The sequence below is a fragment of the Bombus vancouverensis genome, chromosome 12 (assembly GCF_051014615.1).
Source record: "Bombus vancouverensis nearcticus chromosome 12, iyBomVanc1_principal, whole genome shotgun sequence".
Taxonomy (NCBI): domain Eukaryota; kingdom Metazoa; phylum Arthropoda; class Insecta; order Hymenoptera; family Apidae; genus Bombus; species Bombus vancouverensis.
The window spans coordinates 7015817-7040256 of record NC_134922.1 but is presented as its reverse complement, the minus strand read 5'-3'; the positions used below and the strand labels follow the sequence as shown (position 1 = coordinate 7040256).

General features: G+C 33.4%; 4 protein-coding genes and 2 long non-coding RNA genes across 10 annotated transcripts in view; all 6 read right to left on the bottom strand.

Annotated features, from left to right (window-relative positions):
* Window positions 1-17103, bottom strand: part of LOC117155369 (uncharacterized) — a 42599-nt gene extending 25496 nt beyond the window's left edge. For 2 of the 3 annotated variants that reach the window (XM_076623036.1, XM_076623038.1), the window contains exon 1: window positions 16858-17103. The gene's annotated coding sequence lies outside the window, so the exon portion shown is untranslated. Of the gene's footprint in view, window positions 1-3862; window positions 4139-16857 lie in introns of those variants that run through there. The other variant, XM_076623037.1, reaches the window with a different exon arrangement.
* LOC143303438 (uncharacterized) lies at window positions 5976-9434 on the bottom strand. Its single transcript, XR_013059710.1, has 3 exons — window positions 8984-9434; window positions 6852-8872; window positions 5976-6770 (listed from the first exon to the last, which is right to left on the bottom strand). It is a non-coding gene; the product is annotated as an uncharacterized LOC143303438 (long non-coding RNA).
* On the bottom strand, window positions 10255-13001 carry LOC143303435 (uncharacterized). The gene is made up of 4 exons (XR_013059701.1): window positions 12544-13001; window positions 11700-12385; window positions 10961-11625; window positions 10255-10816 (listed from the first exon to the last, which is right to left on the bottom strand). It is a non-coding gene; the product is annotated as an uncharacterized LOC143303435 (long non-coding RNA).
* Window positions 17104-17741: 638 nt separating the features above from the next.
* Window positions 17742-21185, bottom strand: LOC117155374 (diphthine methyltransferase). Its single transcript, XM_033331281.2, has 4 exons — window positions 21049-21185; window positions 18572-19171; window positions 18384-18513; window positions 17742-18148 (listed from the first exon to the last, which is right to left on the bottom strand). The coding sequence occupies exons 2-4, from the start codon at window positions 19152-19154 to the stop codon at window positions 17785-17787; spliced, it is 1077 nt and encodes a 358-aa protein (XP_033187172.1). The 5' UTR covers window positions 19155-19171; window positions 21049-21185; the 3' UTR covers window positions 17742-17784.
* On the bottom strand, window positions 19183-21026 carry LOC143303412 (cyclin-dependent kinase 2-associated protein 1). Its single transcript, XM_076623041.1, has one exon. The coding sequence runs from the start codon at window positions 20741-20743 to the stop codon at window positions 20465-20467; it is 279 nt and encodes a 92-aa protein (XP_076479156.1). The 5' UTR covers window positions 20744-21026; the 3' UTR covers window positions 19183-20464.
* Window positions 21186-21328: 143 nt separating the features above from the next.
* Window positions 21329-24134, bottom strand: LOC117155372 (uncharacterized). 3 transcript variants are annotated; one of them, XM_033331273.2, is made up of 2 exons: window positions 23997-24134; window positions 21329-23541 (listed from the first exon to the last, which is right to left on the bottom strand). In XM_033331273.2, exon 2 carries the CDS (start codon window positions 23321-23323, stop codon window positions 22055-22057), a length of 1269 nt encoding a protein of 422 aa, XP_033187164.1. In that variant the 5' UTR covers window positions 23324-23541; window positions 23997-24134; the 3' UTR covers window positions 21329-22054. The 3 variants fall into 3 exon arrangements, with proteins under 3 accessions (XP_033187164.1, XP_033187169.1, XP_033187166.1); XM_033331278.2 differs by having other exon boundaries at window positions 23979-24116; XM_033331275.2 differs by lacking the exon at window positions 23997-24134 and adding an exon at window positions 23705-23959.
* Between the last annotated feature and the right edge of the window lie 306 nt (window positions 24135-24440).

The following is a 24440-nucleotide window of genomic DNA, read 5'->3' as shown; positions in this document are numbered from 1 at the left end:
CGAGAATCTTTTCTCCTCTCGTAATTCAGTCAATTTTTCTATACACCTGATAAACTTAAATTACGTCCAACGAAAGATACGCAATTATCTACCGTTATTAATTTTATGAGAAAATGTATTTTAAATTAGATATAATGCTAAATAGGCTTGGGCGAGCGTGTTAGAAATGGAATAAAAATTCAATTGTTACGACCGTTCGCGGAGAGACGCGGTCGCTAGGAGAACGCGTCAGCGAGAGGCGTAAATTCTCGCTACGATTATGTTAATCGACGCCGCGAAATAGTCGTTCCCCTGTTTCGGTTAGGATAACAGAGGTGGTTTAATGAATGTAACACTGTATTTACAGGTTAACATAGAACAATATATTTTACAATAATATGATGAAGATGTTACAGAAATTTGACTCGACTTTGCGATATCTCTAGATAAATTCGTTTGCTCGTCAGATTTGTCGAAGTGTTACGTTTGACTCGTCGGAAGGAACTGAACGCCCTTCGATTATTCCTTTGTCTCATTTGGAAGACGACCCCCACTATGCTCGGGTCACGTCACCGCTCGCGCCTATGATCACGTATGCCCCTTCTAGTGTGAAAAACGTAACGGTCAAAAATCGACGTTTCTAGAGCTCGCTGCTTGGCGACAACTATGCTCTCGTCGATACATTATATATGATCCGGCGGGCAGATAAGACGGTTTGCCTGCGACGTTGTAGGACCGCGAGCGACGATTAAAAAATACAGCCTGTGGTAAGCCTCGTGGCGTAACATCAATATTAAGACGAAGGAAGAGCACTTTCGTCCCAGTCGATTGGATATCCAAAAAAAAGACTTACTTGCAAAGTGTTTCAAAGTCTATCGAAAAGCTTCCTGCAAAACCTGTTCACACGCTTTTTCTCCAGCAAGTACCAGAGAACGTGTTTGAGTATGCGTGCCTAAACTCGATTCCGTCGTATCGACCCTCGAACATATCCCCAGGGGTGGTGTAAGCAAGCCGCCGTATCCAACGAAAGCAAAAAGGGATTCCCCTCTGGGAAATCGATATATTTGTTTCTATTAAAAAGCGATGTTTCTTCTATTTCACACACCTTGGTGGTTCTTAATTGATTTCGAAAAGAAAGCTGTATGTTTTATAATGTAACGAGGGAATTTCTATTCTATCAGTATCTTTTAATATAGACTGAAACAAATGATACGCATGTATGGAAACATAGCTATACTATACAGGGTGTCCCGGAATAAATAGACTTCTGCAGATCCGAGCAAATCTCAAGAAATATAAAACACGTACGTCTTATAGAGTTGTTCAGTAGGTAATTTTGATCTTTTACGTGAATGCAAGTCGTTTCAAACGCTCATAAACGGCCGAGTTCGATGACTTTAACTATCCAGGAATTTCTCGCGTTGCTACGAGATGATTCAAAATTCTAATTTAGATCTAAATCGTTTAAGAAATTTAAATCTACAAGATAATAATAATAATAATAATAATAATTTATTTTTCAGTCTCCCTGGTCATGAAAAAAGACTGGATTTATAGTTGTTATGTGTATTTTTATTTGTCTTGCACTGTGAATCAACTGTACTCTTTTGAATTTAAATCCTATGAATACTAATCCGATCCAAAAGGTTTAAAAAATTTACGTTTAAAAGATATTAACGTGATCGGAAACGTTTGAAAAATTAAAATCTAACAGACGTTAGTTGGATCTAAAACATTTCAAAAATTTCAATTTGGAACATATTAAGCCACTGTAAAATATTACAAAAAGTTCAATTCAAAAGATAATAATTCCATTTATATGGTTTGTGTGCCTCGTATAATCCGTAGCAATACCATCGAAACAATTCGCAACGTTCTATGAATCAACCAAATTACGGTAAAACCTTCTAATTTTTACAAATCGCTTAACCAGTCGTATAAAACTATAAAATCGTAAATCGATTTTTAACCGATTTCACGATTTCATCACGGCACACAGATAAGATAAAAAAAGAATATACATTGCGCATGTGCGGATGAAAACGCGTGCGTGTAGGCGGACAGAATCGATGCGTTCGCGTGCAAATTGCGAGGACCGCTGCGACCAACATGAACGCAACGCGGAAGGATCGAGTTTATTCAAATTCGATGATGCACGACTCTACCACCGTTGCTCGACTTGTATTTCCTGGTCAGTGGATTTTTCGTGTCCGTAACACGATAACGGGTTTCCGCGGAAACGCTCGCTTAATTCGAAACGATCTAGCGGAACGCGGAAGGATCGGGTTCATTTAAATTCGTATATGTTTCACGAGTAAAAATTTTACGAACGCTGGCAACACTGTTCGTTGCGATACTGCAACGAGAAGAGAAGCTCGTGAAATACGAAATTATACGAAGTATCACGGTGACGACCGAATTTGACAAGCGTACAACCTGAATTGCCGCGTATTTTTGGAGCGATTGAAAAGATTCAAAAGGTCGGTCGGAAAGTTCGTTCTGATTTACATTTCCATTCGATCAACATTTATTGAATTACGTGGGTGCGATTTTGTTCCACGATCTTTCTCCATCTTTCACGCAATTCGAATATTCCATCCTTCGTCATTCATTACAGAGAGAGAAAGATGTATGATTTATATTCAAAAGTATAAAAGTTTATTACCATCAGTTGACTATGAATTTCTAGTTTAAATTTATAGCATCAACTTATAGTTTCAACAAGTGATTCGATTTTAATTGATTTCCAGTTCGTTTGAATTGTTTTACTCAAATTATTGTAAAGTGGAGCTGTCTCTTTAATATGTATTGCAGCCTTTTCAATTGTTAATCCATTCATTGTTATTCGACTCCTTGTTCACATTGCCATGGATACATCAAAGATAAGAGTGAAAAGTAGTCAGGTCATTTCTTACTTCTAGCCACATATTACATATTTCTTTAGTTTAATTAAGAATTGTTGGTCGAAAATGTATACTTGTGTTTGGTATTATTTCGATCGTACGAGTCTGGATAATTCGACTAGAACTTGTTATATCTCGTAACGATATAATAAAGAATAAGAGAAATATATTTTCTTACTTTGGTCATTCGATACCAGATTGAATTACATCGATATGGATCATAGATAACGCCTAGGTCTGCCTTGATCCTGCAGTTTCAGAAATTGCTAGAGATAACTTCTGGCCATATAGCAGAGTAAATTTCTGGCCATATATATCCGGACACTATTATCTTAATAAACGATTTACATTAAAAGGACTGCTGTTTTGTATTTTGTTTAAAAGCTACTGACAATGATAATAAGTTAGTTATATATTGTCCACCCTGTATTGAATTAAACTGTATATTTGTATTGTACCTTAAAATGAAATTAATACAATAATATTCCTATTTAAAAAAAAAGAAAGATAAAATCTGAATAAGATTAAAACTGTATAATTTTTATAGCCCAATATATGACCAATATGTACTATTGTAGCTATCTGTAAATGTAGTTTAACATTTTGTTTTATGTCTACAAAACATGTAAGACCAGATCCAGTCTCTAGGCTGTCAGGCTGCATTAATACAGGAATACAATATTACTATAATCAACATGTATTAGATAAAATTCTTGCAGATACAGTGTAGATCTTAGTGTGATATAAAATGAAAGATCTATCTGACACAAACTCTTTATACTTGTATGTCTCGTAATATTTCTAAAACAGCATACTTTTATTCCAAGGGAGAAGAATAAAGAGTGGAGAATGGATAAAGAGAGGGTTAAGAAAGCCTCTGGAGAATCTAAACGCTCATTTGCATCGCGGAGGAGTTAAATAACAGGCCTTCATAGTACACGTAACATGGTACATGCATATAACAGTGATTTCACTATTACCAAGAAAGAGTGTCTCGACGATGTCTTTGGGTTCTTCCAAACAGGATCAGCTCGTTGGAAACGACACTTAAATCCAGTCTGCTCTTTCAATCCGTTCAATGTGTGTCGTTAACATACACACACAACACAGTTCTATCTCTCCTCATCGTGAAACCTTTCGCATGTCTCTCCCTCCCTCTCTCTCTCTCTCTCTCTCTTTCTTTCTTTCGCTCTTTTTCACTGTCGTTCTGTTAACACTGCACACACCGCGTTCCGTTACGTTGTTAAGAAGCCCATTATCCAATCTGTTGCAAGATACATAGTATATGTGCACCTGCACCACTCCCATGGTGTCGTCGACGTGGATATCAACATTTACCCTCCCTTCTTACTTACAAGTTCCAAGAACATCGCTACTTTTCCACGCTATTATTTCCCAGATTTGAGGTTTTTACCTGACATATTCTGTAGAATAACACTGTCAAGAGATAGAAGTTATCTAATCAACAATATAATGTATACAGTAATATACATAACTAGAATACATAATAGAAATGTGCTATATAATAAATACTTAACATTGTAATGGAATATTTTTAACTCATTTTAGGTTTAATTATTACTGAAAAATATCTCAATCAGATAAAGCTACATCATTTTTACGCTATGAATTAATCACTTATTAACTAAAAATATGGACATGCATTTTGTATAAAACTCTTGCGTGTACGAAATATTTAGAGTTTATATCTAGAAGGTGAAAGAAATCTTGAAGACTCGATTTGAAGATCCTTTATGAAGGAAATAAATCTTCAGCATTTGCTTTACCTCCCATATTTATAAAATATATAATATATATACAAGCTAAAACAAGTCTTGGAGATTTCATTTGAAGATCCTTTGCAAAGAAACCAAATCTCCAAGATTTGTTTTACCTTCTATATTTATAGATTAGATTAGATTAGATAGATTCTAGATTTATAGATATTAAAAGGTATATAACATATTTAGAAAGGAGAACAAATATTGAAGATTTCATTTGTAGATCCCTTAGGGAGGAAACAAATCTCCAAGATTTGTTTTACATTCCAAATATATTTTTTACCTTCTATTTTACTATTTACTATAACGCTTGTCTTTCCTAGGGTTGCTTACAAATTTACATCTATATCGTACATTCCAAACTCTTATCTTACTAATTACTTAACTCAATACCTTAATACCTTAAGTAAATATTAACTTTGCCTTCTAAGTATAAATTCTACAAACTAGTATTTCCAATACATTCAGTATTAGAGTTTTACACAAAATGAATATTGTACATATTTGCGTGCGAACAGACAGGGCAAACTCGAAGAAGCGAGGAAGAAGCGAAACGTCGGAAGCTAGTGCAACATTTTACTATAAAAAACACAATAGAAGCCCGAAGAATTACAAATGCGTCGACTAATCATCGTTCAGAATCTAAAATTTCGAAACACCCTGTATAGAAAGGGAGATGCAGTCTGCAGCAGACTGCGTGAAATATTAGGATGGATTCTGCATTCTCGAGACTCGCATGCACCAGTCCGCGTAACAATGTCACCCCCAGGGGTGAGAATGGTACACCCTCGAATGGCGAAGGGTCGCCATCCACTTTTGAATTACGCTAGATTGTACGGGCTCGGGAAATCAGCTGGGGTGACAACTAGTCTCAGGTTTCTATAGGGTGTCCCTCTGAACTTTTCGTATCTTTTCTTTTGATATGGAGCTTCTCACAGTGTAACCAATCGTATACAGGGTATCCCATCTAGTTGTTGATAATAGAAATTAATTGAAGATTAATAGAAGTAAACGTAAATTGTATAAATTACGTACATGGATAATTATGTAAATTTAGAATAAATTATAAGAATATGCAATATCTTTGTAAAGCCACGTTCATGTTTTGTCGAATGTTATTGCGTATTTTTAACTATATCTATATCTTTTCTTATAAGAACAACGAAAAAGATTATATTATTATCTATGTACACAGTAGTAGTAACAGTACAATTCTTATTTCTATATTTTCTTATTCTTACTGCTACTATGTACATAGATAATAATATAATTTTTTCGCAAGAAATGATATAGGTAATAATTTAAAGATATAGACACTTTTGAGTGAAATAACTTCTTTTGCTTGGATAATATTTTGCAAATAGCTTGGATGAAAAGCTTGGATGATATTTTATACGTATGCAGTGATTATATGACCTGTTACAAGTTCCTATTAATTGACAACATGCAAAAATCACAGCCTACTGCGTTATGACTTTTGCATCAAATTACGTTGATCGTATAAAATCGAATACCGCATGTTATTTCCGATTCATTTACATATATATAATATGTAGATTATAATAAAATAAATTTTATTGCATATGAAAAGCATTATATTATACTCCCTACTTTCTTATGTAAACGGTCAATCATTACATAGAGGGTCAATATTTGTATACAGAGTGTCTCAGTATTGATGGTACAACCTGGAGGGGGTGACTGTACATGAGAAAATAAGTCGAAAATATGGAAAAAAATTTTTTTCATTTGAGACTTCGTTTTCGAGAAAATCGTCTTCGTATTGCCCTGTATATTACTCTAATGCATTGTAGATTATGGGTCCTTTTACATTTGTGGTTTAAGATTAAATTAGGTTTAAGGCAATTGATTAATAATTAATTTCTTTTTTAAATTATTTAACTGCTTTAAGTCGGAGGAGAATGGCAAAGTGACGGTACACGAATCTTCCGCTTTCCTCCACTTGTTCCTAGCTATCTCTCTAAGAAAGCCTTTGCCAAGGCTTCACCGTATGGTTTAGACACAACAGAGATATTTACTCGTTTCTCGCTTCCCCGTCGAGTTTTATCAAAGAAACAACTACCCCCGTTTTATCGAAGGAACGCTGCTAAAAAGAAAAGTACCATTTGTTTCTGTCCAACGAAATATATATATACCAGCATTGCACGACCTAATCCCAATTTCTAACCTCAATCTATCCATTTACGGACGATCCTGTAAGCTGTAACATTCCAATTCATCTTTGCGAACCCTCTAACACTAACCTTACGAGGCCCGGTTTCAAAGGTTAATTTAAAATTATACATTCATTGTTATTTCTGTTGTTCAACTTTATATATATTCTTATATTATCTGATTAATCAATTTCTCAACTTCCTTCTTCGCTTCCTTCTTTTATGAAGAAAAATCCCTAGCCTGGCTTATTTATCGCGGCCGATCATTTGACCGGTCGATAAATCTACATCTTTTTCTAAAGTTGTCTGCCTGGGGCCTTAGCTCTGAACTCAAGTAAGATCTAACCACCTATGGTTGCATACATTTAAATGCGGTATGTGTTTGGCTTGGTCGTAAGCGCTTGAATAATCTGACAGAATGCATGTCAGGTAACGCATAAACACAACGGAGTCTTGTCGGAAACTCTCAAGAAATACTTTTCAAGAATATACTGCCTCCACAATGAGTTCTCTATAGCTAAAACGAAATCTAAATGCAGTATCGTTTTGTGAGTCACAGAGTACAAATAGAAGCCTACGAGAAATCAACTACGACAAGCAACGAACAAATCTCATAATATTCTAATAATATTCTTATAATAGTCTAATGTTATAAAAAATATATGATGTCGTTTAAAAGACTCAATGTTGATATATCAGAAGAGATAAGATATTGGAAAATAAAATAGCATCCATCCAAGTCTCTTGAAATGCAACGTAATTCATTTCAGACGTTCGTCGATGAAACAGATAGCTAACGAGTTATTTTAGATAGTACTTCTTATTGATTCATCCAGTATAATATATGTACACAGTAAGATATATTAACAACTATATATATTCAAGACCACTATACATATAAAGAAGAGAATCTTTGACGTAAAACGGTTACGTAATAAATATATTCGTATAATTAATAGCAAGCCAATGGTTTCATTTTATCGAACGAACTTTACAGCCAGACCACTCTGAAGCTTCAATGAAGTTCCTACTTTAAAAAATGATTTAACTTCTGCCAGCTTGTACTGTAATATTAAAAAGCTCGACTGCACAATTAGTTTCTCGTTCCTTTCTGTGTTTTCTTTTATTTTTTTTTTTCTAAAAAATTTCAATGCGGTCTGTGTAGCTTGACCGCGATAACAATTATCTTCCATCCCTTCAAGTAGGGAAAAAAGGAGGAAAGGGGCGGTTTGCAATTATGTCGGCTTCATGGTGGAAAACGAGGAATTGTATTGAGTATTCGCATACTACAAGATGAAATGAATTTCTGCTGTTCCATAATGACTGTGGCAAATTAAAAAAGAAATGGAAAAACGTAATTTCATTGACACTAACCTTACCAGACCCGGTCAAATGACCGGTTTCAAAATTTAATTTAAAACTGCACATTCATTGTTATTTCTTTTGTTCATCTAACTTTATGTAAATTCTTATATTATCTGATTAAACAATTTCTCAATTTTTGCTAATTTTACATATATTGTTATCTCCTTTTTCATTCATCTAACTTTATGTAAATTCTTATATTATCTGATTAATCAATTTCTCAATTTTTGCTAATATACGAATTTACATAAAGTTGGATGAACAAAAGAAATAACAATGAATATAGAATTTTAAGTAAAATTTTGAAACCGGTTATTTGAACAAAATTTGATTACAATTTTTCTAACCACACGCTGATTCCTTAATCCTATCCTTATCCTTATTCCTTTATCCTTCATCTAGTTACACATACGAAAGAATCTATGCTAGATGTTCTTCCTATTCTAAAACTATTGTTCCCACAAGCCGCCTCTATTGTTAACAGTCTACTTATTGCACCTTCTAATCTTTGGTATTTCTTCCATCATATTTTCTCTTATTCTTTCCATCTTCCTTAATCATTTCTCCACCCATTCTCATCATTCATCCCTTAGAACCTTTTGCACACCTGCGTTCATTCCTTCTACTGTTGTGCAGTCTTCCACTAGATACTAGATAAGAAAATCAAAAGCTAAAAAGAAACGAACAAAAGTATGGTTAATCGACAGGAACGTATTCTCTAATTCTACGTTATTAAAAGAGCTAAGAATGGATGTATCGAGTGATTATGAGCAATATTTACGTGTGTACGATCAGAATCGTCTTTTCAACGTCTATCGGACAATGTCCCTCTAAGGCCCGTTTTACGCGGAGATGAGATTGTGAGCTGAATGAAGTTGACAACCCCAGATGCGAATTTCTACGATAAACCAAACAGCCACATTTGTTTGTCCACATTTGTCCAACCAGATATCCTTCGTTTGTACATCCTTCAAAAAAGAGTTATCGGTTTTTTAGATCTTTTTCTGGTGAAGAATCTTGGAAGAATGTAGTATGAGTGACATAAGGAGCAACATAGCCAAGTCCATTTCAAGGCCGACCGGCTGAACTTAATAAATACGTATATTATGCCACTACAAGTTGTACTACTGTAACACGTATAATGTATCATGAAACCTAAGTGTCGACGCATACATCGCAACATGTTTCAACGCGTATAGGGGCCTTTACTGCTACTGATAATTTTTCTCCGATTAAATCTCTCGTTCTTCTCGATTCCAAATGGACTTGAGGAATTTTCTGTCCGCTTCGGGGAAAACTTGCCTGACAAAGACGAAGAACCGCGAAACGCGAGCGCAGCGACTGTGCCAGTGGTGGAAAAACCGATATTTTCTTCTGCTTTTTTCCCTTCTGCTCTTCCTCGGTCACAATGGGGTCGTCGATTGTCCCGGTAGCAAACGCAACCACGTGGTATTCCGAAAAAAAAAGAAGGAAGTCAGGAGGATTCATGGAACAAGAGCTTTGCAGAATGCACTGGATGCTTTCACTTCGTGGTTCATCCATTCATTTCTGACTGTGTCGATTTCCTTTATCTGACTGTGAAACTCGTCCAAATCTCGCAACCAAAAGTCCAGCAGAAAAGAGGATGATTCTGACGTGGAACAATAAGTTCAGAACATGCAACTATGTTTCCTATATGAGATTTCGTTTCTCAGAAAATTAAATTGAGATATTTTTTTAAGAAACCATTGTTTTGCAAGATTTCTTTAGCGTTTGATGAAATGTTTGATGAAATTCTCCTCGAGTTTTAACAATATAAGAATTTCTAAAATAAAATGTACAGTCCATGGATATGAAATATGTTTCGTTATGCGTTCTCCACTATTCAATACAACGTAGAGCAAATAGTTAGCCGTGCTCTTTACTAAGTAATTCGTCATCTATTATTTATCACTGAGCCGATTACTGTTAATTGTGCAATAGATATTCCAATAATCCCCATTCAGATCGAAATCACAGAATCTGATACAAAAACTTCTGTTATAGCTAACACTGCAGCTAACATAAGTGGAATTAAATTCCATATATATATGGAATGTATAATCGAAAGACAAGCAAACTTATTAAACACGTACGACCTATGTATTGAAAATTATAGCATATTTAGATAGCATATTTAGATATATAGATCCACGATAGAAATAAGAAGATATATTAGCATAACAGTTAATAACCCGATGCATTATGTATCTCATAGCGGAGTAGAAGCGAAAAGAAACCAGGAAAGCAGAGGAATACCAGTTAAAGTAACCCGATTAGTCTAACTCTAAGTGGAAGAAAACCGTAAACTCGGAATAATAAATCTGTTTTATATTTTCTAGTGATTTCGTTTTTCCACGAGAAAGATCAATGGCCCAGTTTCGGGCGTGCTTCATAAATAAATCTTCCTTAGAATTTTCTGCTGTTGTTGCCGGTTAAAAATTGCGTAACGGAATCGCACCATCTTGGCGACAATATGCTTCGCCCCAGATTCGAAGGATTTACCGCGGACCCCATCATTTTTCCTCCTATTTCTTCCGCAAACTTTTAAGGCGTTTTCGCGGGGTGAACGTCGATTGACCTGAATCGCGCGCGCCTGGAAAGATGAAGAACAGTGGCATCACAAAGTAGTTTAGAGTTCTAGTGACGATGAAAAGTCAGGATACGAAATCACAGGAAAATTCTGTACAGTCATCGCGGTTAACACGTAGACTTCCACGCGAATTTATATATATTTCACCTTGGAAGCCACACTAGATTCAAATATGTACGCATCTGATAGATGGACGAAGGAGTATAAGTCAGAATTACTAGCTCTGTAGAGAAGCGCCTATAACATTTAAAATGCAGTTTAAGATAAGGTGTTAGATTTTGAACGTAAAAATTGGTAACATACAGTGGCAGACAAGAAGAAAGTTTAACATTCATATTTATGTATAATAATTACATACACTACATTATTGGTACCTTTGTTGTACTAAGTTAAACATTTTTGTCGCGTTAAAGACAGTTATGTGTATTATATTTATTTATAATCTAATTGTCCTTATCGATTGTAACTCTGCTTTCCAAAATTATGCTGTATTTTCGTACCATTTATCCCTTAAGTCTTTTTCTATCCTTCACTGTATGCCTCGTCCTATTGCATTTACACAAGACTATATGTATGTGCATCATACTCGATTCAGAAACCTTCTTCTTTTTCTAAAAACGTTGGCTCTTATATTAATCCTAGCTTGACTTATATTTATTTGACCAAACAATGTTTGTGACAATTAACCCTCCGCCTGCAACTTTACTTTTACTGTTGTCTACACACTGGGTCTTTTATTCCATGCAGTCTCTTCTAGTCAGTCTCCGTGTTTTAAGAAATCCCAAAAAATTCTTGAATGCTCTTCCAAGTTTCTAGAATATTGTTAAGCGTTACTTTGATTGTTTTAACCGCTTGACATACAAATGAAATGGAACTCGATACGCACTAAAAATACCATTCCATATATTGGGTTGACAACTAAGTAATTGCGGATTTTGTCATTACCTGCCACCTAGCGATAACCGAAGACCTTCAAAGAAGAAGTTCAAAATAAAATTACGTATAATTCTTTGCGTCTAGAAGACGTGAACGCCTAAAATGACGTACGAAAGAAGTGAACGTCTTTGAGTCTTTGAGTGCTAAAATTTCAACAAAGATACGAAAAGAATGAAAAATTGCCCACAAATACAGCAGATGCAGGGTTAAGGCATCTTCCAATAATAATTCGAATAAAGTAAAAAACAGTAATGTAGAATATATTAGCTGCTGTGACCATAACTTCGCTTATGCTCTTTTGCCTGCTCATCAGGGAATAAAATTGTAAACTGCAAGAAAGTCTGATCGTAGCAAAATCTCCAGGAGGCAATGCCGGAAAAGAATCGTCCGGAGGTCACACGTGTGTTCATTGACGCACACGCATGGCAAACCGTCGGATCGTCCACGAGAATGCAACGACGCAGAAAGCGAAAAAACGAATCGCTGTGACGCGTGAAGGATGCAGAGCAGGATGCAACGAACGAACGTGCAATTCCAGCGAGCGATTCGGTTTCCTGGGCAATTCGTCGCGATCGTACGAACGCTTGTTTCATCTATTTCCTCTTCTTATTCATTTTGAGCAAATAGTCGGGGGCCCTAAGAAACAATATATTGAAATATTAACTGAATGATTGCGTATAATTATTCGAGTATAATCAAATACATTCTATTTTGAATATAGATAGTCTAATAATAACGTTTGTAATATAGATTTCTTGCGGTAGCATAAACTAAAAAGGTTGTTGAATCCTAACCTTAAAATACAGTAGCAATAGAAGAAAGTTTATGGAATAAGAAGTATAAAAAGGCACTATAATTTTACAAGATGCATTTATATTTAATAAGAGCAACAAATAAATAACCACGGTATGGTAAACAATTTTTAACACGCCAGTTACTCATGTTCGTAATGCATCAATCTTTAACTTTCTTTTATCCGTCATTGTATATTCGTAATAACATTAATCTTATAGTTAAGATTATTCGCCGAATCTGTTTGAAGCGAATAAATGTTCTTTGAATAGATGTTTGTTAAACCTCGTTGGATATGTCGGATAAATTTATTTTCGTACTTGTTACGATCGTATAGAGCAGCGGAATAAAAATGTATCCACGATATTTCTCCATAAACGGGGAATTTAATTTACAACGTAGGAGAGATCGGTTCGTATGCGTCAGCGGTAAATCTCGCGAGCTTCTGATTTTCCGTTAGTCGTCGCCCTAGTAATAAACCTAGTAAGTTTCCTAATTCAATCTCCCCACCCTTCCGCCCCCCTCCCTTCACCGTTGATGATAAATTCTGCAAGTCTGAGATTCGATTTGATATCTACGTCACAACTTAATGCGAAGTTGATGATTCTTAAACGTCGTATATTCGCATTTAAAAAACATTAAGGACACGGTGGGTAGATAGAAAAATTATTAATTCTGAACGTGAATCTTTCGAAAGTTGAAATTAAATAACACAATAACAATTTAATGCCACATACAGTTATTAGATTTCTAATTTTCTAAACTCTCTTTATTCTGTATATCGCTTAATTATTCCATTCTATACTCTATGATACATAATTTTCAATTAAAACTCTGTTATACACAACATTCAATTAAAAATAAATTTCTTTAATTTATGAAGGCAGAGATCGCTATTCCCCCAATAGATTTCTCTCGCTAGATTTTAATTTTCTAATAAATATCTGTTCAGCCGTTTGTTAACTTTCAAATCGCCCCTATGATGTTCAACAATAACGTCGGTTAATTTTTACGAAAATAAATACCGCAGTATTAATGTCTAGGGACTTAAAATTCCCCAATAATCCTTATATTAGCGTGCACTCTTTCAATCGCGTACCCAACGATTCGTTAATTAACGAGGCGTCCGTCGATTGAAAAATTTCGATTTTAATGAGCTCCGCATACCGAGGAATCTTAGACAAGAAGCCCCCTTCCGTCGTCATTTCCTTCCCATGCCGTGGACCATGCCTCCACTCGTATACGCACGAAATATGAAAGAAAAAACATCATGCAATCATAAGAGAGAAGTTCAAGAAACTTAGTGTACGAGTATCGAACAATAAATTAATACAGCAGATTCGATAGAGATACTTTCCAAACATTTTGATTAAAAAATGTGTTTCAACACGAAGGATTTTTCTAAATCCTTGTTACAATGAGAGATATTAAAGAGGAAAAATTCAATAATGCGAGAAACGGAATATGTATAATAAGATAATTTGTTGTTATCCAGATGTATTCAATTAAATCGCTTCACAGATTTTCCTAATGTAATTATTTACGCACCAATTAATCTTCATGAGAAAATATGAACGAAGCTAGCAAAATGCTATCGACATATCAATAATATCTTAACTTGAAGAAGGATACAAAACAAATCACTTCAATCATCTCTGTTCCATTTATCGATATCAGAACGATAAGTATATGTGTAACTATCAATTAGTTATCGCTACAATATCGATAAATCGAACATTAGATGCCTGAACTACAATGTACAATATATTACAGTATAATTATTATCTTTAAGGTAAAGTTATTAGCGATATGTCGAATTACCGATATTTATCGATAATTTTATCGATAGTAGCTGTAGATGCAAGATACATATCTGTAACATGCATAATTAATTCCGTTTTACATCTATTTGCATAGAATAATCGTCGAACATTTATATATCTCTTCTAAAATGATAAAATAATGCACGAATGATAAATACTTTTGCATAATACATAAATACAGCATATTTTTTTATTTCCATGTCGGTTTCTCGACAACACCGTTTCGTTTTCATGCGATAACGTTGGTACAAGACAAAATCGATTAAACAGTATCCTACACATATACACGCACGTTTGTCTATATATATATATATATATACATGACTACATACACTATATACATGATGGGCACGTAGATACGTCATCGCGGACATGCAAAAGAATGAAACTGTTTTATCTCCATCAGAAAGAAGTAGCGAAATTGTCGAATGCGATTTCATCCAAAATATCCCAAAAGACAACGCCCCTTTTTTAGACAGAAAGAAAGATTGATAAGCTTTGACCACCATAAAGGATATAATTTCTGGTCGATGTCTATGTCTCGCTCGTCCTTGATCTCATAACCTGCAAACATACTAATAACTGATAGGGGAAAAAAGGCAGAATTTAATAGTCCTGTTACGCCACCTTTTTACGCGGTCAATTCGAATGGACCTCAGGATTAATAGTAAATAAATTTATAATGAAGAAATCAAAATGAAAGATATATGAAAAATATATAATGTAAAACAAATTTCACTTAAAAAGTATTACAGAAAATCTTCAAAAAATAACTCAGAAATACAAATAAACGATGTAAGTCTATGGAATCTGTATGAAAAATTACGAATTGATCATTTTAATTATTCTAATATTTCTAGTATATCTTTCATACCTTGAAAACAATGATTGCAAAGTATTTTATTTTTATTTCACCCTGACCAATATCCTTTTGAAAGAATAGCCATCGTTTAGAAAATCAACTAACAATAATAACAAAGCTAATCGATATATTGTAATATAAAGTTAAAGTAAAGAAAAAGTTATACCATTATAAAAAATATCACAAGAAAGATTGGAATATTTCTGAATCTGTCAGATCAATCTACAAAGATATTCTACAATTTACGTGATTTAATGGTCATCACGATAAATTCAGTGTCCCTGTACAATTCGAATAAATTTTAAAAATAATTACACACATAAGATTAAGAGTACCGACGTTTTGGAACAATGAGGCAGATGATGAAGAAAAATAACAATATCAGATCATAATCTCGACCCCTAATGTGAGAAATGAGAACAGTTTACCTGATAGAATTATTCGTTGAGTGTAAAAGAATTAAAGAATGGGTAAATAGTGGTACAGAACCAAGGGACCGTTAGATTGCATCTAAATTAATGATGAAAAGCTGCGGAGAATAATTAATATGCTGTTGAGTAACCTTCGCCGTATCCAACAAGAACCGTAGCTGTCAAGTGAGATTCAAGCTTGAGACACTTGTGCGTTCGAAAAAGAAAAAACGGCACCAATGTATCATTTTTCCGTTTAATTAAACAAACTTGAAAAGGTCGAAATATGAAACTAAATTTGATGTATACGAATAACCGAAATTGTTTCGTAATTTGTCAGTAATAGTTAGCTCCAATTCGTAGATTCACCCCACCCAAAAACAATTGGTTAAATCACGATGGCATCATGAATATTTCTTGTAGAATTTTAACAGTCATTCAAAATATTACAAATAAAAACAATAAAGATTGTTTTAATTTCTGTCCATTCGAAAATTTCTATTCATACAACAGAATTTGTTTAAAGTCATATAAAATTTGTCAAAGAGATAAATATTTATATGTATGTAAAAGATCTAATTATTGTTTAAACAATCGTTACTGTACCGTGATACATTCTAGAAACAATTCTTTCGAATAAGAAGCCTGAATCCTGCTACGATTCTTCAATTTTTATATTTTAATCTATCTCTTATCTTACACACCAATGGATTTTTCAAATACTTTCCAAATTGCAGGTATTTTTCGACGTTAAAAAACTACAATTTTGGTTCGGTAAAATGATCGTGTAAAAATGTAACTGTGTTAAAGAGTGAAGAGCTCGTTGAATGGCCACGGTTTTCAGATGAATTCGCTAATGAATCGATGGACCAACGACGGTCTCGAAACTCGATTAAATTCTCCTAAAGCGGCCTGTCCCTAACGACTGGGGAATCAAACTGTCGCTCTGCTTTCCCTGCAAGTTTATCACGTCAAACGTTATATTCTAACCTTGATTCAATGAGCATTCTTGATATTTGTCACACAATAAGATTCTCGAGAAGGGGGCCGAAAATTTTGCAAGGATACGCGCCAAATCTTTTCTAGGTCATTCCACAGGGACAGGACGTGCACAATTCCACAGCTGATTTTACTGATCGAGCCAAGAAAAATTCACAATGCCATGGATCATGGTAATGAATGTAGAAATTGAAATTTTCGACAAAATAAAAATTTACTTACCAAAACTAATCACTGATAATTTACCGCGGAACTGAACGCAAACTCGTCACAGAAATCACAGCACTGACACCACGCCAAAACAGCCCCTGTGAACGACTGATTTTTATCGAACTGGCCGCGGCGAAATGCAGCTTGCACTGCCACATTGCCATCTTCCAGCGACTCTCTAAACCATTCCACGTTCATCGAATAGCGACGCGATGCCGGGATCCTTTAATTTTTCTTGCGCATGCTTTGTAACTCTTCAAATTTAACCTGTTAATTGGGGAAGAGATTGCTAAGTATTTAAATGACCAATATTTTACATATAACAATTATTTCTACGCCTCATTTCAAATGTCAAAGATAAATTATGTCGTACTTATATTTCCAAAGATTAAAATCCAGCTAAATCTGTTTTGTCTTAATTAACCTATTAATTGGGAAAGAGTTGAATCGTCACTTAAATTGTCAATCTTTTGGACATAATAGTTACATTTTTGTCTCATTTCATTTCTGTTGGAAATAAATTATATCACATTAGTGTATATTTCTAAAGATTGAAACCAATTTAACTGAAATTAACTTGTTTTCGTTAAATTATTAATCTCTTGGAACATTTCTTAACAAAAAACTAGTATAATTATGAAACTAAGAGTTGATAAAAAGAAATTAATTCCAATTTAATCAATCTTAATTTTTGTAAATGCAAATATGAGATAACTTATTAACAGAAATGATACGAGGTTTATAAATAAAGAAAATATTGTATCCCACAAATTAGAACCCACCGATTAATAGGTTAACCTTCTTTCATGTGTGCATAACAAATAATACAATAAAAAAATGATTAGTATTATAGAGAATAAAAGAAGAACTTTACACATTACAATAAAAGTTACCTGTTGTAGATATATAAATTTTCGGTTTTTCTTTATTGAAAATTCTTTAGTTATTCTTTAAATATAATGCAGATAATTTTAAAACATGATCATAAAAAGAACAAGTAGCCATTAGAAATGCATATTTCGTTTCTTTTTCGAGTATTTGTCCTGATATTTCTTCGCTATTTAAGTAACTCCAATCGCACCCATATGCTATACTTTCGTGTTCATTATACTCGCCAATAACAGACGGTATTTCAGTATTTTCGCAGTCGACTATTCTAAATCCGCTATACATGCAAGCAGCGAACAAATATTTCCACTTAAAGGGATCCCATTTTAAACGCCAAATACCGCCGCCCAGATTGATATTTGAAATTGGCTGCTTCAAGTTTCTCGTATCCCATAATCTCAATATTTCATCATAACTAAAACATTATGAGAGTTTTATTCAAAATCGTTATCTTATTAATATTACTATTCTATAGTAGAACTTCATTTATTGAACTAAATGAATTTCTGCTAATTGAATCCATTTATTTGAATATAAATTATTATATGAACGGAAAATCATAAATAGCGGAGAGAATCGATGAATTATTATTGCATCTTTCAATGAGTTCAGATAAATGGAGTTCTAGTGTACTTTAAGCTTTACAGCACCTTCCAGATGATAATAAAAATTCTTTCGCTGCATTACTATGAATACTTGTAACGCCTGCACCGTGAACTTTATTTGAAACCCGAGTCTTTATCCTCGTATCAATACATTGAAATTTACAGTCATCGCCACCTTAAATATAATTATTGTTAATTTTTTAAATAAATTTTGATTTCATTTACTTCCATACCGCTATATATGATGTTTGTGTCCCAATAATTAAAAGCTGCAATCCATGCTTCAAATCCATGTGCTGACCATGAATTAATTTTATTAAGTTCATTTTCGTTTAACTCAAACAATGAAACGAAACCTTTTGAGTCGCTAACTACTATTTTTAAACTGCCTTCATTCATCAATCTTCCGGTACACCAATCTAAAGATAATGCAAGTACTTCATCGCCAACTCTCTTCTGCACTAATAATTCTAAAGTTATCTTTTCGTTATCATTTTTAAGTTGATAAATTTGTAAGTGCCCTAAAGAGTTTACAACACCGAGTAAAATTTTATTTTGTAATGTAACATGCGCCCATTTCATATCCAATACAGCGGGTACTTCTAATTTTTGCAATATTATTAAGCGTCCATTTTGTACAATTTGAAATAGATAAATTCTTCCTAAACGTTTTGATGATACATTAGATGGTAAATTCTCGTCTTTCATTAATTGATACGTTCCACAAACAAATACATCTTTGAAGGAATCTATTGGACACCATTCAACTGAATCAGCGGAAAATTCGGTATCGAAAGTATCCAAAGTACGGAACATGCTTGACTTTCTGTAATCTGTAACACGAAATGATAAATTTGAAGGTTCTAAGCTAAAAACATTAAAATTATTTTAAGGGAGATATTATGGGATTCACACGCAAAAACCTTTATTTGTATAAATATTACAATTAATGAAAATAAAATACGTCATACAATATTTAAATTATTACAAATTCAAAATTTTTAAGGTTGCACGCAATTACATTTGTATGTAATGTTGTATTGCTATTTCCAATTATGTTTACTATTCTTATTATTCTTATTAAAGATAAAAATTTGTTTGAAAACATTTGATATGAAGTTGGTTTCTGTTAAATATTATTAATAAACGTTTAAAAAATTGTGATAAATATTTATAAAAACCCTATTTGATCTATTTATTTGCATTGAAAACTTGACATACATATAACTTGTACTTTTTGGTCTGAGTGTGTCGTTATTATTGAGATCATATCATAATTAATACTTAGGAACAAGACATGATCATCATTTCTTATACGTAGTAAATTCATACATTTCTGAGCAAAGATCATTTACATGTTATAGGAACTTTTCATCTTCTCACTTTAAATATTTTCATAACACATCATTATTTAAGTACGTCACAATATACTCATACAAATCTTATTCTAAATATATACTGTTAAGATTTAATACTATATTGGTTCTTTGTAATTTGATTTCATCAGTTTCTATTTACCTTCATTGTATTTGAGTAATATATTTGTACTATCAATAATGCAATTAAAAATTTTACTTTAAAATTATTATGTAAAATTGATACATACATTCTTCATTCTTAATATAAAATGTATTATTAGATATATTTCAATAATCAGTCATTATTATCAGGGGCTATTATATAAAATAATAATTTTGGCTATGGAATATGCTATGCATTCCTTATTCGCATAAAATTAATTACCTTGCAACTAATAAACTATAGCATCTAATGGCTACTTCCATTGTACTCTCTTTGATAATATAAAAAGGAATAAATAATTTGTTATTTTATAAAATAAATATATAATGATGCATAATTTTTTAAACTAGTTTTTAAAAAATAATTAAAATTACTTCCTATGCTTAATTAGTGACTATTATTCACAGTAATGATCTTTTTGTTCAATTAAAATTTGAAGTTTGAGGTAGATAAATTGTTATCTGATTCTTTTATCTTTTAAGATATATATGCAGTATCATCTTTGGCAAAAAATATATAAGATATTTTACGCTATAGTTAAATACTTCTCGAGTACTTGGTCAGTTACAGATTATTATGTGTAAAAATTATTTTAAACTTTTGCCCTATTGACGAGCGCTTTTTTCAGTTTCAACTAAACATTCCCTAACTAAGATACGTGCATGTACAATACCACGCTTAATTTTTTCTATAGAAGTACGACTGCCAGCATAGGTAGGTCTAACCTCGTGACCAAGTTCTTCTATGACATTAAGCAGCTGTATATACTTTGATTGACCAGGTAGAGAAGGAACAGTTTGTTGAAGAGCTCTTGGATTTGGTACATTGATTAATGGCTCTGTAACCTTTGCTGAAACTTCTACATTTCCTCGTTCCTCTTCCATCTTCTCTAACTGTCTTTTTTTTAAATAAATATCCTAACAAATAATTTATGAAGAGAATCTAAGTTACAATAAGCTAGATATCACAAGACGACTGTTACAATTTCATCAATGTACTACTTATATCTCGCAAATATATTAATTTTTAATATACAAAAAACAAATGTAGTTTATATAAAAAATACAATTTTTAAAATTGAAGACAATCATGCGAGAAGATTTTAGTATGATCAGTGAAATTAAAATAAACATAAATATAACCTTCAATTAAATATGTAATTATATTTTACATTTCATATGAAACTCACCTTAACGAATACGTTAGTAAAATTTTACGCGGTAAATAAATAAGTACAAATAAAAATTAAGCGTAATGTTCAAAAAATTCTTAAATCTATTGACTTTTATCCTCCACCGCTATTGTACATACTATTGCATACATATATACACGTATCTGGAATTTTAACAGCGCTTTACGGAAAAGCTAGAAACTACATTCCGTTACATGTGGCGCCAAATTCAAATTACATATTCTACTACAAATACGTATACAAATTTGATTTAGGGGTATAAAATTAATAGACAATATTGTACAAAACTGTATTTTTTTATTTAGTTATACCTTGCAATCGGTAATATTCAAGGATTATACTTTTCGTAGGTACATTTTGTTTGATCAATTTTTTTTTCTTGCATGTATACTGTAGGTAATTACTAGGTACCCATATCTCAACCAAAAAATGCAGTAATAAACTTTCCTTAGAAAATATAAATGAAGGCTCTTCACAGTGTACAAATTCTCCCTGCCTAATATTATGTTTCCTACTCACTAATCAAGAACTTAATATGAAGGAATAATTCCTTCATAATTTGAATCTTTGCATAGAAAATGGTCATCTTTACATTCTTTCTAATAAAAATAATCAACTAAAGTGAAAAACGAATCTTCTTCATGTCATTTAATTTATATTCAATATTATGCGCTATTGATTGATTAATTTTCTTTAGGCATCCACAAAAGTGCATATCTTAAATCATTTTATTGATTATTGAACGTGATATTAAGTTATACAGCTATTACTTTCTTAATCTTCCCATTATTTAAAACAACTAGCTGCTCATACTTTCTTTTATTAAACATACAAACTAGTAAGATCATATAATAAGAAATAATAATTGTTATATATTCTATACACGTTTTTGTGGATGCTAAGACACTCCCTTTAAAATATACTGTTGTACTGCATACAATGTACATAGTATTACTTTTTAAAATAATCGACTAAAAATCTAATCGCTAAGTATATCGGCAGATCATTGCCGCGCGTTATGTTCTGTTTCCAGTAGACATTCTCGTACAAGAATTCGAGCATGCTGAATACCCATCTTCAGGCGTTCAGCTGCGCTGCGACTTCCAGCATAAGAAAGGCGAATGTCTCTTCCAAGCTCCTCGATAATAACCAGTAACTGAGCATATTTACCCTGACCAGGCACAGTAGGAAAGTTTATTGTACTGGATGGGCTAGCTTGCGCTACTTGAACAGTCTGAACATTTTGCAAATTTCTTGGATTTGGCACAGTGATCACAGGTTCAGGGATTCGAGGAATTTCTGGTACCTTTGGTGGCGGTGGTGGATCATTTAATTTTGTTATCGTTATTTCATTTAATTTAGCCAACTCGGTTAATTTTGCCATTTCTGCCATTTTCGAATATTCAGGCATCTTTGTAATGTCATTTTGCATATTTGCCATTTTAATCATCTCGGTCATTTTCGTTTTCTCATTCATCTTTGCAATTTCTTTAGCCATCTCGTTAATTTGTGCAATTTCATTTAATTTTGTTATATCATTATTATATTTCGCCATTTCCGTCATCTTCACCATTTCGTTTAGTTTAGCTATCTCATTCATTCTTTGAACTTCATTGATTTTTGCCATTTGAGACATTTTCATCATTTCATTCATCTTCGCAATTTCATTAATTTTCGTGATATCATTGTATTTAGCAATCTCTGAGAGCTTTACCATCTCGTTCATCTTGGCAATCTCAGACATCTTTGCAATTTCTTGCATTTTCATGTATTCTGTTGTCTTGGCATACTCTGCCATCTTTTCCATCTCGTATCTTTTAGCCATATCCTGAGACATTTTATTCAATTCAGTCATTTTGCTGAACTCCGCAAGTTGAGCCATTTGAACTATATGTTCTGGTACTTTTCCTCTTTCCATCATTTGTTTCAATTCCGCAGAGATTTTATTCATATTCATCTCTGACATTTGAGCTATCGTAGCTGCATCTGGCATTTTAGACAACTCAGCAATTTTCGAAATTTCCCTTGCTAAGTTTTCATCTAAACAGCGCTTCTTTTTAGCACGATGCCTGGCCATGCGCTGAGCTTCCTGCATTCTTCTTATTGCTGCCTGCTCTTCTGTCTCTTTAGCTCTAGCGTTCTTCATTCTCTCAGCAGCAGTATATAATCTAATAGCACGTTCCTCTAATGTTTCTTCCTTCAATTTTTGTCTTCTATATTCACGCATTTCTCTTACCTTTTTAAGGTAAGATTTTTTCTTAGCCTTAGGCATAACATGCAATTAAGCACTGTATAGATATCATCATCTATATGGATTCTCATTTTTGTCAATTTCAAATACCAAACCTTTCAGAAAATATACTTTGTGCATGCGTTATTGGTTAAGCGTAACTAACTTTGCTTTCCTTTTGCTATTTCTACTAATTGTTCTTACATATTTCTTCATATATAAAATGATCCTTATTATTACTCCTTTACTTTAGAAATTATCTGCAATAAAAAAGAAAATCATAAAATTGGTTAGAATACATCTGATCAGACATTTTCATAAAAGATAAGAATGCTTCATTTACATAATATCAAGCACAATAAACATTGTTATCGCTCGTTTTGTTTAGGCGCGATTAAATTTTAGAATGTCGTGATTACAAACCTACGAAAATTCTCGTTTAAACAAGATTAACGATAATAACGTCCAAAAATTTTGTCTGCACCAGGAAAGAAAATGACATCAACCTGGACTCTCTCTTAAGAAACATTTGAACTGCTTTTATTTAACGTATAGAAAGCGAATAACGTGGATATTAATTGGTATGTCTAAAAAAGACGCGGGTAACAAGCTCGAAAAAATTTCATAGCACGTGCGCAAAAATCGAGCGGCGAATACTGTTTTCGAAATACGTATGTATGTAGGTGTTATATCGTACGTGTGCGTGCTCTGCTACCTGTGCCCCTGCGTCGATTTCGTCTGTGTGCGTGTGTCTCCCCAAAATTCGAAAGAAGAGCGTCGTCAAGTAGCACGCAACGCGCATGCGCGTCAATCTAAGAACGCCGTCTTCTCTGAAACGCTCACCAATCACAACAATGGCGGATGCAATTCGGTCAGTTCACTGAAACGCACGATTAACCCGGTGCGAGGCTAAATCACGTCTTGGACCGTTGCCATTTTATAATAGCATCTTCTTTATGGTGAAACACATACGTCGTTATTGTTTCTAGATGAATTGATACGGGTTTTCTTAAGATATATCGCAGACAAACGCACAAAAGCAATATCGGCCGACATGTAAGATTTTCGTTCGGAGCCACTTTAAGGGGCCAAGCGGGGTCGCCGATAGGCTGCGTGTGACGTGGTTGCGTTTATTGACCATAACCCCTTCCTACTCCCG